An 18217-nucleotide genomic window follows, 5' to 3' on the forward strand; every position below is an offset into this window, starting at 1 on the left:
ATATCTCTTTCTGCAGGACTCCTTCCTAAACAGTCACTTCCCATTCTGTATGTGTGAAACAGATGTGTGAAACTGCATTTGTCCTTATTAAACTTCATCTTATTGACTTAAGACCATTTCTCCAGTTTATCCAGATCATTTTGAATTTTGACTCTATGCTCCAAAATATTTACAACCCCTCCCAGCTTGGTATCATCTGCAAACTTAATAAGCATCTTCTCTGTGCCAATATCTAAATCGTTGTTGAATATATTGAACAGAACCGGTCCTAAAATACACCCCTGTGGAACCCCACTTCTTATACCGTTTCAGCAGGATTGTGAGCTGTTAATAACTAATCTCTGAGAATGGTTATCTAGCCAGTTATGCACCCACCTTATAGTAAACCCATCTAACTTGTTTTTGCCTTGTTTATTGATAAGAAGATCATGTGAGACTGTGTCAAATGCCTTGCTAAAGTCTAGGTTTACCACAACCACCGCTTCTCCCTTAGCCACATGACTCATCCTATCAAAGAAAGCTCTCCAATTGGTTTGACAATCTTTACAATCCATGCTGGCTCTTCCCTATCACCTTATCATTTTCCATGTGTTTGCAGATGAAGTCATTATTTACTTGCTCCATTGTCTTCCCTGGCACAGAAGTTAAACTGACTGGTCTGTAGTTTCTAGGGGTTACTACCGAAGTAAACCTGACTGTTTCCTGATCCCCAATGTGGGTGAGAGTGAGGTGCCTATTACCTCTTGGGATTCACAGCCAGGTACCTTCTCCAGGAATCAGTTAACCCTTTGTCAAGGACAGCCAGAGAGAGTATGATGCCACCCCTCCCCCCCCCCAAAAAAACCCCTCTAATAAGGGAATACTCCTGTGACACTTTAGATACTAACAAAAGTAGATAGGATCATGAGCTTTCCTGCTAATCTGATGAAGTGGGCTTTACCCACCAAAGCTCATGATGCTGTCTGCTTGTGACAGTCTCTAAACTACCACAGGACAACTTGTTTTTAAAGTTACAGTCTAAAATTGCTACCCCTGTGAGAGCTCTTGTAACTGATAGCCCATTCACCTGAGATAGGGACATAAAGACTCAAATCCCTCCTCTGCATGATGTAGGCCCGTGGGTCTCCCAAACTCTCAGGAGAGAGCACTAACCACTAGGCAGCATGGCTGGTCTCTTTCCAGCTCTGTGGTTGGGTAACACATTGTGACGTAGTGTTGGTACCTTGCTGGGTGCTGGGCTTGGGCTGTGGGTGACCCCCACTGGTTACTGTCTGTACTGCGGCCCAGCAGAGTAGCTGATGGGACAGGGAGGTAACTTGTTTGACCAGTTACCTCCCAGAGGGTACGTCTACACTACAGCGCTAATTCGAACTAACTTAGTTCGAATTAGTTAATTCGAACTAAACCAATTCGAACTAACGCGTCTAGAACTAAAAACTAGTTCGAATTAGCGTTTTGCTAATTCGAACTAGCATGTCCACATTAAGTGGACCCTGAACCAGGCTTAAGGATGGCCGGAAGCAGTGCAGGCAGGGCATCAGAGGAGGACTTAGAGCGTGGAGATGCTGTGTCAGGCTAGCCGAGGGCTGCGCTTAAAGGGTCCTGACCCCCACCCCGGACAGACAGTTCTCAGGGTGCCCTGCTTGCAAAGCAGTCCTGGCTTGGAGTGCCCGGAGTACCCACACTGGGCACATCAGACCACTCGGCCATCAGACCGGCTGCACTTGCTGCAGGCTGCCATCTGGGGAGAGGGGGCAATTGGGGGGCTGCAGGAGAGCTTCCACCACCAGAAGCCCGCAGAGCCAGCCCAGTCCTCCCCATCGGGGGCTCATACCCCATTCCTCCCTCACCTCCTTCCACTTACCCTTCCCTAGCCCCTTTTCTTGATGTACAAAATAAAGGACAATTGTGTTCAAAAATGGAATCTGTCTTTATTGAACAAAACTGGGGAAGACTGGGAAAAGGAGGTGGGAGAGGGGAAGAGAGAGGCTGGGAGAGGGGAGGGCAACTACAATGATCAGGGGTTGGGAACAGGTCTCATATGAAGAGAGGCTAAAGAGACTGGGACCTTTCAGCTTAGAAAAGAGGAGACGGAGGGGGGACAGGATAGAGGTCTCTAAAAGCAGGAGTTGGGTGGAGAGGGTGCATACAGAAAAGTTCTTCATTAGTTCCCATAAAGAAGGACTAGAGGACATGAAAGAAAAGGAATGGGTAGCAGGCTTCAAACTAGTAACAGAAAGTTGTTCTTCACAAAGCAAAGAGTCAACCTGTGGAACTCCTTGCTGCAGGAGGCTGTGAAGGCTAGAACTAGAACAGAGTTTAAAGGGATGTGAGATCAAGTCATGGAGGTTGGGTCTATGGAGTGCTATTAGCCAGGGGGTAGGAGTGGTGTCCCTGCCCAAGGTTTGTGGAAGGCTGGAGAGGGATGGCACGAGACAAATGGCTTGGTCACTGTCTTCGGTCCATCCCCTCCAGGGTCCCTAGGGTTGGCTGCTGTCGGCAGACAGGCTACTGGGCTAGATGGACCTTTGGTCTGACCCAGTACGGCCATTGTAAGCTCAGGGCTAAGGGTTGGGGGTCTCAGTGGACCCCCTTGATTTTCATGCACACCTGCTCCTGGGTGGCCAGGCTGGCAGCTCTCCTGCCCTAGACGGCCACTTTCCTGTGCCTAGTGCGGAGATCATGGATGAGGTCCACGAAGTCCGCACTAGCCCAGGCGGGTGCCCGCCTCTTGTGGTCCCGGGCAAGCTCCCGGGAGCCGCCAGCCTGGTCCCGGGAAGAGGGGGAGGGCTGGGGGGCATCGGGTGGGTGGCTCGATCCGTGCCAGGTGCAGGGTCTGCTGGCTGGGTGCTGGCAGGCTTGCACCTGGCACGGGCACCGTAGCCAGCCCGTGCCCCTTTAAGGGGTCCGGGGCCGGGAGGGGGGCAGACGAGTTTCCCTGGTGTTGGCCAGAGTGGCCACCAGGGAAACCTGGGGAGGGCTAGCCTCCCACTAGTTCGAATTAAGGGTCTACACAGCCCTTAATTCGAACTAGTAAGTTCGAACTGGGCTTAATCCTCGTAAAATGAGGTTTTCCTAGTTCGAACTAAGCGCTCCGTTAGTTCAAATTAAATTCGAACTAACGGAGCGCTAGTGTAGCGCCTATGAAAGTTAGTTCGAACTAACATCCATTAGTTCGAACTAACTTTGTAGTGTAGACATACCCAGGGAGAGGAACAAAGGAAGGTGGAATGCTGCCTCTGGCTGGGGGGCAGGGCTGGAAAGGACAGTCTTTTAGTTTCTGTCTGCGAAGCAGGGGAGAAGGAGCTAGGGAGGGGGCTGGGATTGTAGGGCCCAGCTACCCCCATCTCAAGGGGGGCACTAAGGCCTCCTAGCCCCAGTTCCTGTAACCAGATTACATCTGTGCTGTGCTGTATCCTGGAGAAGCAATAAACTCCCTCTGTTCTACTGGCTGGCGGAGTCTGTTCGTGCCACTATGGGGGTGCAGGAGGCGGGGGACCCCGACGCACTGCCACACACATATATAGCAGGAGGCAGGGACCTGGGTCTCTGACATGAGTGTTTTGTCCTGGCAGGTTACCGGGCTGCTGCAGCGCTGCATGTGACCTACATTACCGCAGTCTGGGGCCCTGTGAGCACTGCAGTTAAAACTGCGATACCCCGCCTGGCCAGAGACTAGCTCACCAGATCCGTCTGGGCTACAAAGCAGCCTGGCCGCCTTGTGGCTCAGACTGCTGCCCCAGCGCACACCTGCCCCATCCACTGCCTGGCTCCTGTGAATGCTCCGCCCTGCTAGGGTGTTCGTGTCGCCTTGAGCTGGGACGCGCACCTCCCTGCTGCACTGTGACATCCCCCCGTCACAGCCACACAGTCACACACCCACGCGCCTCCCTAGGGCTGGACCCAGGGGCCTGGCCAAGGCACAGAGGTTTTTGGTCTGATGGCGCCTCCCAGGAACAGACTCGGCCCATCAGCTCAGGCAGCAGAGCCAGCAACAGAGGATTTGGAGTCTTGGCTCATTAACACTTCAGGGGGCAGAGAAGAGCAGGGCAAATCCTGGATGTTTTCAGTGCAGGGGCCAAACCAGGAGAGACACAACCAGGGGAAAATGCTTCCTGGGTAACCCAAGGTGGGATTTTGGGGACTGCTCTCACTGAAACAAACACACCGCACAGTTCATCTGGGATCGACCCTCCCACCAAACGTAAGGTTTCAATTTCTCATTTATTTTCAGTTCTGACTGGTTTCCATTCGGGTGGTTGGTTTTTAGCTAAATTTCCCAACAAAACCTCATTCTGAAGCAAAAAGCCCAAATATTTCATTTAAACAATGTCACAACTGTCAGAATTCCAGTCCCGAAGGCCCCGGGTTCGACTCCCGCCCACAGGGTGTTACATACAAGCACAGGGATGCCATGCTGGACCCTAACCAAGGTGTTCAGAGTATAACGACACCAGTCAGTGCCTGCTCTTACTGTAAAGCAGGGAATGAGGCTCCACCAGAGGACTTCCGACTCCCCGGCCAAGGGGGCTGTGGGGTTTTGCAAGGAGACAGCGGCAGGAAAGGAGCCGTGTGGCAGCTCATCCTGTAGCTATTCCCGAGGGGGTGGTAGGAGCTCCCTGTACCATCCCCATGAAATCTCTGCAGCTGCCGGGGCTTTGGAGGGTCAGAATCCTGGGTGGGCCGGCAGAGCAGCTCTCAACTGTGGGGGACCATGGAATCGTAGAGCTGGAAGAGACCTCAGGAGTCATCGAGTCCAGCCCTATGCCCAAGGCAGGACCAATCCCAACTAAATCAACCCAGCCAGGGCTTTGTCAAGCCGAGACTTAAAAACTTCTAGGGATGGAGATTCCACCCCTTCCATAGGGAACCCATTCCAGCGCTTCCCCACCCTCCTAGGGAAATAGTTTTTCCTAATATCCAACCTAGACCTCCCCCACTGTAACTTGAGACCATTGCTTCTTGTTCTGCCATCTGTCGCTACTGAGAACAGCCTCTCTCCAGCCTCTTTGGAACCCCTCTTCAGGAAGTTGAAGGCTGCTGCCTCCACTCTTCTCTTCTACAGACTAAACAGACCCAAATCCCTCAGCCTCTGCTCATAGGTCATGCACTCCAGCCCCCTCATCATTTTGGTGGACCTACACTGGACCCTCTCCAATATGTCCACATCCTTTCTAGAGTGGGGGGCCCAGAACTGGACACAATACTCCAGGTGTGGCCTCACCAGAGACGAATAAAGGGGAATAATCACTTCTCTGGATCTGCTGGCAATGCTCCTCCTAATGCAACTTAATATGCCATTAGCCTTCCTGGCTACAAGGGCACCCTGTTGACTCATATCCAGCTTCCCATCCGCTGTAACCCCCAGGTCCTTTTCTGCAGAACTGCTACTTAGGCAGCTGGTCCTCAGCCTAAGGCAGTTCTTGGGATTCTTCCGTCCCAAGGGCAGGACTCTACACTTGTCCTTGTTGAACCTCATCAGATTTCTTTTGGTCCAATCCTCTAATCTCTCTGGATATGTCTACACTACCCCACTAGTTCGAACTAGCGGGGTAATGTAGGCATACCGCACTTGCAAATGAAGCCCGGGATTTGAATTTCCCGGGCTTCATTTGCATAAGTGGGGCTCTGCCATTTTTAAATCCCCGCTCGTTCGAACCCTGTGCCGCGCGGCTACACGCGGCACAAACTAGGTAGTTCGAACTAGGCTTCCTAGTTCGAACTACCGTTACTCCTCCCCGAAATTCAAATCCCGGGCTTCATTTGCAAGTGCGGTATGCCTACATTACCCTCCTAGTTCGAACTAGCGGGGTAGTGTAGACATACCCTCTAGAGGCATTAGCCTCTCACACCCAGAGCGCTACACACATCCCCTGAATCAGACACTTACCTGTGCAGCTGAAGGGGGCGCCAGGCTGTCTGGGCGCGATGTAGCCTGCTCGGCACATGCAGGTGTAACTGCCCGGTGTGTTGCTGCAGATGGAGTTGGGGCCACAGGGTGATGGGTCTTGGGAACAGTCTTCAACATCTAGTAGGGAGAATCCATACGGTTCTCCATGCGTGACCCAAGGACACCAGTGTCCTACCGCCCAGCCCCCACACACTGACCCAAACCTCATTGGATCCAGTGGAAATCTTTCCATCAACCCCAGGGGCCTTTTGCATTGGTCACTCTGCCCCGTGCCTGAACCGGCTCTAACTGTTACACTGCGCTGCTGGGTCAGTGACGCGCTGCTCCCCAGGACTGGATGCAAAGCCAGGCTTGCAGGGGCAGCAGTGGCCCCCTGGTATGTTGGTGCAGGTGGCATCCTCAGGGCACTCTGCCGAATGCAGATGGGCCCAGCTCGGCACAACAGAGCCTTCTCTTTCTGGAAGGATGGCGGTGGGGCGCTGGTCCCATGTTCTGGCATCAGAGGGGGCACCATGCCAGGAATATGGCTTCCATCAGGTTTGCAATGTTTGCAATCTGCTGCCCATCCCCAAGAGCCAGAGGCTACAAGTGGCCTGAGAAGTGGGTGCCAGGAGGCCTGGCTTAGATTGGTGGCCGTGGGACAGGAAGGTGATGCATTGGTTCTAGCTGGATGGTGCACAGGTAGGACTCTGGCCTTCTATCCCCAGCCTGAGTAGGGGAGGGAGGCCAACAGTGAAAGCAGGAGACCCAGGTGTCAGGACTCCTGGCTCCAGGGTTCTGCCCCCAGCTCTGTCACAAACTCCCCATGTGCCCTTTGCAAAACCTTCTCCTTCTAGAAGCCTCAGTTTCCCCAGATCTGCGGGGAGAAAATACAGATTTGCTTTCCTATTATTGTAGAGCCACACCCAGAGGGCAGAGCCCCACCAGCTCCCCCGGCAACCAATGGGAGCGGATGCCGTTCAGCATCTCTCAGGTGCTGGTCTCCATTCACACAGCATCACAGGAGTCTGCAGCGCTGGGGCCATGTCGGCACTGCAGCTACAGCTGCGATACCCCTTTTGCTCACCAGCTCTCTCTGGGCTACGTAGCAGCATGGCCACCGTGTAGCTCAGGCTCTGCCTAGCTCACACCTGGGATCTGGGACAGGGCAGCTCTAGGGCACTGGCCCATCCTCTGCCTGGCCCCGGTGAATGCTCCACCCTGCTAGCGAGTGTGTGTCTGTTTGATCTGGGACTTGCACCTCCCTGCTGCACTGCAACGTCCCCCCTGTCACATCCACACAGTCACACACCCACGCGCCTTCCTAGGGCTGGACCTAGAGGCCTGGCCCACTCACAGAGGTTTTTGGTCTGATGGCACCTCCCAGGAACAGACTGGGCCCTTTAGCTCAGGTACAAAGAACAGTGACAGAGGGTTAGGAGTCTTGGCTCATCAACACTTCAGGGGACAGGGAAAAGCTGAGCAAATCCTGGATGTTTTCAGTGCAGGGAACAAACCAGGAGAGAAATAACCTGGGGGAAATTCTTCCTGGGTAACCCAAGGTGGAATTTTGGGGACTGCTCTCACTGAAACAAACACACCACACAGTTCATCTGGGATCGACCCTTCCACCCAACCTGAGGTTTCCATTTCCCATTTTTTTCGGTTTTAGCTAGTTTGCATTCAGGTGGTTGGTTTTTAGCAAATTTCCCAACAAAACCTCATTGTGAAACAAAAAGCCCAAATATTTCATTTAAACAATGTCACAACTGTCACAATTCCAATCCCGAAGACCCCAGGTTCAACTCCGGCCACAGGGTGTTACATGTTAGAACAGGGATGCTGTGCCGACTGCTTGCCAAAGAGTTCAGAGTTTAATGACATCAGTCAGTGCATGCTCTTACTGTAAGTCAGGGAATGAGGAAGTTGAAGGCTGCTATCAAATCCCCCTTCACTCTTCTCTTCTGCAGACTAAATAAAACCAAATCCATCAGCCTTTCCTCGTAAGTCATGCACTCCAGCCTCCTGATCGTTTTGGTCAACCTCTGCTGGACCCTCTCCAATGCATGCATACATTTTCTATAGTGGTGGAGCCTAGGACTGGACACACTACTCCAGATGTGGTTTCACCAGAGCCAAATAAAGAGGAATAATCACATCTCTGGATCGACTGGCAATGCTTCTCTTAATACATCCTAATATGCCATTAGCCTTCCTGGCTACAAGGGCACCATCCTATTGACTCATATCCAGCTTCCCATCCACTGTAACCCCCAGGTCCTTTTCTGCAGAACTGCTACTTAGCCAGTTGATCCCCAGCCTACGGCAGTTCTTGGGATTCTTCCATCCCAAGGGCAGGACTCTACACTTCTCCTTGTTGAACCTCATAAGATTTCTTTGGGCCCAATCCCCAAATCTCTCTAGAGGCATTAGCCTCTCATACCCAGAGTGCTACACACATCCCACGAATCAAACACTTACCTGTGCAGCTGAAGCGGACGCCGGACTGGCTGGGAGGGATGTAGCCTGCTTGGCACGTGCAGGTGTAACTGCCCGGTGTGTTTCTGCAGATGGAGTTGGGGCCACAGGGCGATGGGTCATGGGAACATTCATCAATATCTAGGTGACAGAATCCAGGTTAGTCATGTGTGACCCTGGAACACCAGTGTCCTACTGCCCCAGACCCCTCACACTGACCCAAACCCCACTGGATCCAGTGGGAATCTTCCCATCAGCCCCAGGGGCCTTTTGCATCCATCACTCTGCTCCTGCATGAACTGGCTTTCACCATTGTGCTGCGCTACTGGGTCAGTGACACGCTGCTCCCCAGAACTGGATGCAAAGCCGGGCTTGCAGGAGCAGCAGTGGCCCCCTGGGATGTGGGTACAGGTGGCGTCCTCAAGGCACAACACTGAATTCAGATGGGCCCAGCTCTGCACAACAGAGCCCTCTCTCAGCGGGAGGATGGGGCGAGACAGATAAGCCCTGTAGCTGGCATCGGAGGGAGCACTGTGCCAGCAATATGGCTGCCTGCAACTTTCCGCCCAGAGGCAGCAGTGCTAGTGGCCCAGAAAGTGGCACCCCGGACGCCTGGGTTCCTTTCTCAGCTCTGTGAGGAGAGAGGGAGGCTTGGGAGCTGCAGCAGGGAGACGGGGGAGGGGGAGTCTGGACTCCTGGCTCCGATTGCTGGCGGAGGGGTGGGAAGATGGTGCCCTGGTCCTAGCAGGATGGTGCACACTCTGGACTGCTGGGTTCATGGGCAGCAGGTGTAAGGGGCAAGGGAAGGTAATTCTTCTCAGGGTCATAGTGCCACCCACTCCCTTCTTCCTACCCCTCTGCCCACCCTTCCTGCCGGCTCCCACAGCTCTCTGGGGCCTGGTGACTCTTCCATCTAGGAACTGAAAAAGGAAAATCCCTTCCAGCTTCCATACCGCTTAGCAGAACGTTTCTCCCTCTCTATGTTAAAGAAAGGTTTTCCTGCGGGATGACAGATTGACGTCATCCCATCCCTCTGGGTCCCGCCGGCCTTCTCCCTCTCTCCCCCTCTTCTCTCTCCCCTCTCCCAGCTCCAGCTCGACCTCACTGCTTCCCCTCCACACCAGGAATTGCTATTTCAAACCAAGCCAAGCTAGGCAGCCCTGGGCTTTACAGACAGGGCTGGGGAGGGGAGCAGTGCAGGCGGGACCACACCAGAGAGAGGTCGGGACAGCCCCTCCATGCCAAGCTGCTGCTTTCCCCACGACAGGAGGCTTCAGTACCCGGAACGCCACCTGCACACGGCAATACCTGAGCCTCACTGTGCCCACACGGGGCAGGCAGGCACCCATGCACCCGTGTTAGACCCAGGTCTAGTGTGTACTGTTGTTTGGAGACGGGAGTGAGGGAGGGGTTGGGGGGAGAGAAAGGGCCCAGGCTGGCAGGGGGGAGGGCGAGGAAGAAGGAACCATGGCCCGTGGGTGGGAAGGAGAAGGAATATGTGCTGGCAGGGGGACTGGGGAGCCAAGACTTCCGAGTTCTGTCCCCAGCTCTGCCACAGACTCCCCACGTGACCTTTGCCAAATCCTTTCCCTTCTAGAAGGCTCAGTTTCCCCACATAAGCAGGGAGACAATCTAGTTGTCTCTCCCCAGGTCCATGGCAAGGTGGGGGTGTGTGTGGACACAGGGGCCGTGCAGTTCATTGAGCAGAGGGCTGGAGGAAGTGACCTATGTGGCAGCGGATCCTCTAACTAGTCAGGCTGGGTGGGAAGGACCCTCACAAAACTGCTGAAGCCGTAACACCTGGGGCTCAGGACAAAGTAGGAAGGTGTGGTGGGGAGGGGCAGGCAGAGCTGCTCCTGCCTGGGAGCCAGTGGAGATCCAGCATTAGCCTCTTACACCCAGAGCTTCCCTCACCCCACGTCAGACACTTACCTGTGCAGTTGAAGGGGGCACCAGGCTGGCTGGGTGGGAGGTAGCCTGCCTGGCATGTGCAGGTGTAACTGCCCGGTGTGTTGGTGCAGATGGAGTCGGAGCCACAGGGCGATGGGTTGTGGGAACATTCGTCAATATCTAGGTGACAGAATCCAGGTTGGCCACGTGTGACCCGAGCACACCAGTGTCCTACTGCCCCAGATCCCCCACACTGACCCAAACCCCACTGGATCCAGTGGGAATCTTCCCATCAGCCCCAGGGGCCTTTTGCATCGGTCACTCTGCCCCGTGCATGAACCGGCTCTCAACATTGCGCTGCGCTGCTGGGTCAGTGATGTGCTGCTCCCCAGAACTGGATGCAAAGCCGGGCTTACAGGGGCAGCAGTGGACCCATGGGGTGTTGATGCAGGTGGCATCCTCAGAGCACACGACAAAATGCAGATGGGCCCAGCTCTGCACAACAGAGCCTTCCCTTGGTGGAAGGATGGCGGTTGGGAGGGGTCCCAGGGAATGGCATCAGAGAGGGCACCATGCCAGGAATATGGCTCCCAGGAGGTTTGCAATCTGCTGCCCATCGCCAAGAGCCAGCAGCTACTAGTGACCTGAGAAGTGGGTGCCAGGAGGCCTGGCTTAGATTGGTGGCCGTGGGACAGGAAGGTGATGCACTGGTTCTAGCTGGATGGTGCACAGGTAGGACTCTGGCCTTCTATCGCTCACCTGAAGAGGGGAGTGAGGCCTAGCAGTGAAAGCAGGAGGCTGAGGAGTCAAAAATCCTGGGTTCTGTCCCCAGTTCTGCCACAGATTCCCCATGTGACCTTTGCCAAACCCTTTCCCTTCCATAAGCCAGCTCCCCCTGCAACCAATGGGAGCGGAGGCCATTCAGCATCTCTCAGGTGTTGGTCTCCATTCACACAGCACCACAGGTGTCTGCAGTGCTGCAATACCTCAGCTTAGGGCCCTGTCCGCACTGCATCTACAGAAGTGATTCCCAGCCTTGGCAGACACATGCTCCCCGGCTCTCTCTGGGCTATAAATCAGCCCAGCTGCCGTGTGGCTCAGGCTCTTCCCATCGCACATCTGGGATCAGGGACCAGCCTTGCCGGGGTGAATGCTCCGCCCTGCTGGAGGAGGGGGGGGGGGTCTAATTGATCTGGGAGGGACTCGCACTTCCCAGCTGCCCTGCAGATGTTCCCCCGTCACATCCACACAGCTACACACCCGTGCGCCTTCCTAGGGCTGGGTCTGGGGGCCTGGATGATGTCCAGAGGTGTTTGGTCTGATGGCACCTCCCAGGAACAGACTGTTCCTATCAGCTCAGGCAGCAGCGACAGTGCCAGAGGGTTAGGAGTCTTGGCTCATCAACACTTCAGGGGGCAGAGAAGAGCAGGGCAAATCCTGGATGTTTTCAGTGCAGGGGCCAAACCAGGAGAGACACAACCAGGGGAAAATGCTTCCTGGGTAACCCAAGGTGGGATTTTGGGGACTGCTCTCACTGAAACAAACACACCGCACAGTTCATCTGGGATCGACCCTCCCACCCAACCTGAGGTTTCCATTTCCCATTTTTTTCGCTTTTAGCTAGTTTGCATTTGGTTGGTTGGTTTTTAGCTAAATTTCCCAACAAAACCTCTCTGTGAAGCAAAAAGCCCAACTGTCACAATTCCAGGTCCGAAGGCCCCGAGTTCTATTGCTGCCCACAGGCTGTTACATAGAAGCACAGGAAGGCTTTGCCGACCGCTGGCCAAGGAGTTCAGAGTCTAACAACACCAGTCAGTGCCTGCTCTTATTGTAAGGCAGGGAATGAGGCTCCACCAGAGGATTTCCGTCTCCCTGGCCAAGGGGGCTGTGGGGTTTTGCGAGGACACAGCAGCAGGAAAGGAGCCGTGTGGCAGCTGATCCTGTAGCTATTCCCGAGGGGTTGGTAGGAGCCCCATGTCCCATCCCCATGAAATCTCTGCATCTGCCAGGGTTTTGGAGGGTCAGAATCCTGGGTGGGCCAGCAGAGCTGCTCAGAACCTAGCTCTCGACTGCGGGTGACCATGGAGTCATAGAGCTGGAAGAGACCTCAGGAGTCATCGAGTCCAGGCTCTACCCAAGGCAGGACCGATCCCAACTCAATCAACCCAGCCAGGGCTTTGTCAAGCTGAGACTTAAAAACCTCTAGGGATGGAGATTCCACCCACTCCCTATGGGAACCCATCCCAGCGCTTCCCCACCCTCCTGGGGAAATAGTTTTTCCTAATATCCAAGCTAGACCTCTCCCACTGCAACTTGAGACCATTGCTACTTATTCTGCCATTCATCACTACTGAGAACAGCCTCTCTCCATCCTCTTTGGAACCTGCCTTCAGGAAGTTGAAGGCTGCTGCCAAATCCCCCCTCACTCTTCGCTTCTGCAGACTAAATAAGCCCAAATCCCTCAGCCTCTTCTCATAGGTCATGTGCTCCAGACCCCTAATCATTTTGGTCGGCCTCCGCTGACCCTCTCCAATGCGTCCACATCCTTTCCATAGTGAGGGTGCCCAGAACTGGACACAGTACTTCAGATGTGGCCTCACCAGAACCAAATGAAGGGGAATAATCACTCCTAATCTAACCAAATATGCTATTAGCCTTCTGGGCTACAAGGTTCCACAGTTGACTCATATCCACTGATGCATCTCATCCACTGTCATCCCCAGGTCCTTTTCTGCAGAACTGCTACAGTGGTTCCCTAGCCTGTAACAATGCTTGGGATTCTTCTCTTCACTTGTCCTTGTTGAACCTCATCAGATTTCTTTTGGCCCAATCCTCTAATCTCTCTAGAGGCATTAGCCTCTCACACCCAGAGCGCTACACACATCCCCCAAATCAGACACTTACCTGTGCAGCTGATGCGGACGTCAGCCTGGCTGGGTGAGAAGTAGCCTGCTCGGCACCTGCAGGTGTAACTGCCCAACATGTTGCTGCAGATGGAGTTGGGGCTGCAAGGTGATGGGTCTTGGGCACATTCGTCGATATCTAGAAGGGAGAAACCATATAGTTGTCCATGTGTGACCCTAGCGCACCAATGTTTTACTGCTGCAGCCCCACACACTGACCCAAACCCCACTGGATCCAGTGGGCATCTTTTCATCAGCTCAACGGGCCTTTTTCATCAGTCACTCTGTCCTGTGCCTGAACCGGCTCTCACCATTTGTGACGTAGTGTTGGTACCTTGCTAGGTGCTGAGTTTGGGCTGTGGGTGACCCCCACTGGTTACGTCTGTACCACAGCCCAGCAGAGTAACTGATGGGACAGGGAGGTAACCTGTTGGTTACCTCACAGGGACAGGAACAAAAGAAGGTGGAATGCCGCCCCTGGCTGGGGGACAGGGCTGGAAGGGATAGTTAGTTAGTATCTGTCTGGGAAGCAGGGGAGAAGGAGCTAGGGAGGGGGCTGAGATTGTAGGGCCCAGCCACCCCCCATCTCAAGGGGGGGCACTGAGGCCTCCTAGCCCCAGTTCCTGTAGCCAGATGACATCTGTGCTGGGCTGTATCCTGGAGAAGCAATAAACTCCCTCTGTTCTACTGGCTGGCGGAGTCTGTCCGTGCCATTACGGGGGTGCAGGAGACGAGGGACCCCGACGTGCCATTACACCATTGCACTGCACTGCTGGGTCAGTGACGCGCTGCTCCCCAGAACTGGATGCAAAGCCAGGCTTGCAGGAGCAGCAGTGCCCCCTTGGTGCAGGTGGCATCCTCAGGGCACACCCCTGAATGCAGATGGGCCCAGCTCTGCACAACAGAGCCTTCACTTGGAGGGAGGATGGGGGTGGGGAGGGAAACAAGGCCTGCTCCTGCAATCAAAGGGGGGCACCGTGCCAGGAATATGGCTCCCTGCAGGTTTGCAATGTGCTGCCCATCCCCCAGAGGCAGCCGTGCTAGTGGCCTGGGAGGTGGAAGCCAGGGCACCTGGGTTCCCTTCTCAGCTCTGTGAGAAGAGTGAGGGTTGGGAGCTAGAGCAGGGAGGACCTGGGGGAGTGGCAAGGGGGAGTCCAGACACCTGGGTTCTATTGCTGGCGGTGGGCTAGGAAGGTGGTGGACTGGTTGTAGTAGGATGGTGCACAAGTGGGACTCCTGGGCTCTATCGTGCCCTTCAGGAGGGGAGTGAGGTCTAGTAGGTAAAGCAGAAGGGGGGGGTCGGGACTCCTGGGTTCCACTCAAGTCTTTTGCACAGACTCCCTGTGTGACCTTGTTGAAACCTTTTACTCACATGAAGCCTCAGTTTCCCCTTCCGTAACATGGAGACAATTTTCTCTCCCCAGATCTCCTTGCCCATTATTGCAGGGCCACGTGCTCAGAGGCAGGGCGCCCATCCTTCCCCCATAACCGATGGCAGCGGAGACTGCTCAGCTGTCCCTCAGCACGTCTCTGCCATGGATCTCCATCCACACGGCCCCATTGGTGCGCCTGGTGCACCCTGTCACTGGGATTTCCCGTGTCCATCACAAGCTTTAGTTCATTCCTTATGCGCCCCCTCCCACCGCCTTGCGCCAGCCCCAGCCCGGTGTGTCATAACAGGGCAAAGCCCCAGTCCCAGCCTGGCTGACGGCAAATCACTGTTGTTTCAGGGGAGTCGATGGAGCAGCAGCACCGGGGGTCTTGGCACCAGCGAGTCTTTGCCCTTAACCCTGGGTGAGGATCCGGCCCCACATGAGACACCCTGGTGTGTTGAGCACGGGGCAATGAGCAGCAAAGGGCTTTGGTGCCCAGCCATGGGCATCCCTGAGAGCAAAGGCTGCGCGGAGATGGCCGTGGTCCCAGGGGTGCTGGCTCTCACCAGGCCCAGGAGGGCACTGGACACAGAGCCGGGCCGAAGTGCTGGTGTGCGCCGGGAGTCCCCCATGACTGTCTGGGGGCAGGAGAGACCCTGCCGGGATAACGCCTTCGGCTTCCCATTGGCTCTTACCTGAGCAGTCCAGAGGGGCGACACCGCGCTGCAAGGCTTCTCCTGTGGAAGAGCTGTAGCCAGTTACACACATGCAGGTGAAGCTTTTCTCTGTGTTAATGCAGGAGGTGTTTGGGCCACAGTACAGGTCTTGCCTACATTCATCGATATCTGGACAGGAGCACACAGAACCGGAGTCATTCAGTGGCCCAGGAACGTGAGAGGTGCATTGGGGAGGGGCAGATGGGGCTCTGTCAGGCCACAGGTTAATGATGATTTAGGTAAAAAAACATTTCCTTTTCCCATTCTAGGGGATGGATTGTGGCTGGCCCTGACACAGGTGCACGTGAGAGGAACCCCACATGGAACTCCTCCCTCCCTCCCCCTTCGAGAGTCACACTGTTCTTTGCATTCGTCCTGGTGGATCATAGTGTCCCAAAAATGGGCGGGAAGGAGGCAGGATCACAGTGTGCTCCTCCCCTCTGCATTTGCTAAAGGCACTGCCTGGTCAATTGGAGGAGGGAAGGAAGCAATGTGCCCTGAAGAACAGATTCTGAACTTCTTCAGTCCCCATCCCTAGGCCACTCTGCCCAGCCCCAGGACCATGTGCAGACTGCACTGTGGCTTTCCTATTTGTAGTGGGTGTCCCCTGGTCTGGTCTGATCTGGGGAGTCACTAAATCTGTTTGGCCACATCTCTCCCTTCCTCACTCTCCTCATCCCTGCATCCCCCTTTCCAGTCAGTGACGTCCTCGATACAGACCCAGTGGAAGACCCCTCCTTGGGACACTAATGCCAGTGACAGAACAGTCGCCCCATTACACGGCTCCCCTCCCCCAGCTGGGCTCAGGAACTCACACTCACCCTGGCACATCACACTATTATCAGTGAAATACTGCTCCCCAGTGCTAGACACGGACCCCCGTTTGCAGGTGCAGCGGTGGCCCCCGGAGATGACTTCACAGCTTGCATAATTAGGGCAAATGGATGACTTTGCACATGCATTGTCTGGGAAATCAAGGAGGAAGTATTTAATTAACATAAAACAATTAATTCCCCTTTGCACCTTCACCCCCTTGCACATCTTCCATAGGTTTCAGACTCTCTCTTTGGCCCTACCCGCCCGCTCCAAGTGAGGACCTGGCAGAAGAGGTGGCTGGGGAGGTCAAATCAAAGCAGCTGGACCCTCTTCTGGAGGCATCAGGTGAGGAAGCTAGAAAAGCTCTGCAGGTCCCTCCCCTGCAGCAGGAAAGGAAAAGCCGGTGGAGAGGATAGGAACAGAGGATGCGTGTGCAGGTGCTGATCCTGTGAACTGGCTCTGATACCTTACCACTGTGAGGAGAAGGGCTGTTCTGCCCATTTTGCATATGGGGAACTGAGGCACAGGGTCCAAAGCAGTAATTTGGGTACCCCATTTCCATTGGAGACCCCCAGGACCTGCTTTGTCTGAGTCCTTCACTTTCTGCAGCCAAGCACCCTCCCGCTGACCTCGCTCTCAGCTGGGAGTGCTCAGCACCACTGCAAATCAGGCCCAGAAGAGGAGCAGCCGCCCCTTCAAAACTGGGATAAGTGACTTGCCCAGCATCAGACCAGAAATCAGTGGCAGAGGCAGATTCAGTTCCCCAGAACAGCTCTCAGCTGCATTAACCGGAGGTCCATCCGTTCTCTTCCAGAAAGCCCCTGCCTCATTCTCTACAGGCCTTCCGACTCTTGCAGCACATACAAGTCACAATCTCCCTCACTGCACAGCCCTGATTATACCCAGCATGGATCTAACCTGTGCACTGAAAGAGGCAGGAGACCAGTGGGGAAAAAAGACTGTGATCACGTAAGGGAAGCCTGGGACATGACACACATGGGGGCAGAGACGCTTGGATCTGGCATTTCCTAACTTAAGAGTAATTGACTTGCAACCTTTAGCACATGTCCCAAACTGTGGGACATGCCCTCCCTCCACAGAGGCATAGAGAAATGTTGGGGGGGGGGGATATGACAGAGCTTGGGACATCCCCATGGGTGCATCTTGTGTGACCAGGGCCTAGCAATGGATTGTCCTCCTCTTCAGTGGTAAACGCAGAAGGGACCGGTGAAAAGGCAGCTCTGTTTAGCCCCCCACAGAGCACGCAGCTTTCTGGCAAGTGGGGAAGGGGGAGGGAGACCCAACATAAGGGAACAGAAAATCAGAAAGAAGAAAATGTAGGGGAAGGGGAGGAGGAAATGGGATGCAAAGTTCTTTGCCTGTTCAAACCCCCCCTCCAGCTGCAGGACGCACAGGGGTTCGGTTCTGGAGATTTTGCCCAGGTTTCCAGGCATCAACTTACCCGCGCTGGAGAAATGAGTCTCCTTGAGGCAGATGAGCCAGCAAAAGCCTGAAAGAGAAGAAACAAGCAAGGATGTTCCTATGTCATTGGCTGGGCGAGGCCTTGAGAGATGGAGGTGTATTACTGGCTCCTCTGGTTGAGCTCAGCCAAGTCACAGCCCCCCATCCCGTGTCCTCTGGGGCCGGCTTCTCCATTCCGATTAGACGCTTTCTACAGCAGACTCTGTGTCCACCCAGCTGGGTTCAGAGACCTCGGTAGTTCTTGCTGAGTAAGGGGCCCGTGTGTCAGCTCTGGGCCGAGGAGCAGCAGCAGAGCCAGGAACACCAAGGGGAGCATCTCCTGGCAGCCAGACTCTGAAGGGAGGGGCGGCTCCTAGGGGGCATCACTGGTCAGCGCCAGGCTCCTTCAGGGGAGAGGTAAGAGCACATCGGGCCCAGGCTGGAGCTGTGCTGCCCACCCTGCCTGGGAAGCAGCCTGGCTTGGGGAGCAGGGCCACCAGGCAGCCAGGCACAGCCCCAGCCCCAACAGAGCCAGGGACCCAAGCAGGCCGGGTGGCTTTCAACAGCCTCCAATCCCCCGGCTCCTGGCAGGGGGCGATGGTTTTCAAACTGTGGGGTGAGCCCTCCACTGCACATCTCTGTGCAAATGGGGGAGCAGAAATGGGGGGAATGTGACCCTGCGTGTGCCCC

The 18217-nt window shown here is 54.9% G+C and overlaps 1 protein-coding gene across 1 annotated transcript in view; it reads right to left on the minus strand.

Moving 5' to 3' along the window:
* Nucleotides 1-17577, minus strand: part of LOC102462801 (adhesion G protein-coupled receptor E3-like) — a 35038-nt gene extending 17461 nt beyond the window's left edge. The window contains exons 1-7 of the mRNA XM_075902271.1: nucleotides 17529-17577; nucleotides 16072-16215; nucleotides 15230-15379; nucleotides 13163-13300; nucleotides 10301-10438; nucleotides 8372-8509; nucleotides 5891-6028 (exon numbers count right to left, since the gene is read on the minus strand). Of these exons, the coding sequence (XP_075758386.1) occupies nucleotides 5891-6028; nucleotides 8372-8509; nucleotides 10301-10438; nucleotides 13163-13300; nucleotides 15230-15379; nucleotides 16072-16081 (712 nt within the window). The 5' untranslated portion in view covers nucleotides 16082-16215; nucleotides 17529-17577. The remainder of the gene's footprint in view (nucleotides 1-5890; nucleotides 6029-8371; nucleotides 8510-10300; nucleotides 10439-13162; nucleotides 13301-15229; nucleotides 15380-16071; nucleotides 16216-17528) is intronic.
* Nucleotides 17578-18217: the final 640 nt, after the last annotated feature.

Source organism: Pelodiscus sinensis, chromosome 19 (assembly GCF_049634645.1).
Source record: "Pelodiscus sinensis isolate JC-2024 chromosome 19, ASM4963464v1, whole genome shotgun sequence".
NCBI classification, from domain to species: domain Eukaryota; kingdom Metazoa; phylum Chordata; order Testudines; family Trionychidae; genus Pelodiscus; species Pelodiscus sinensis.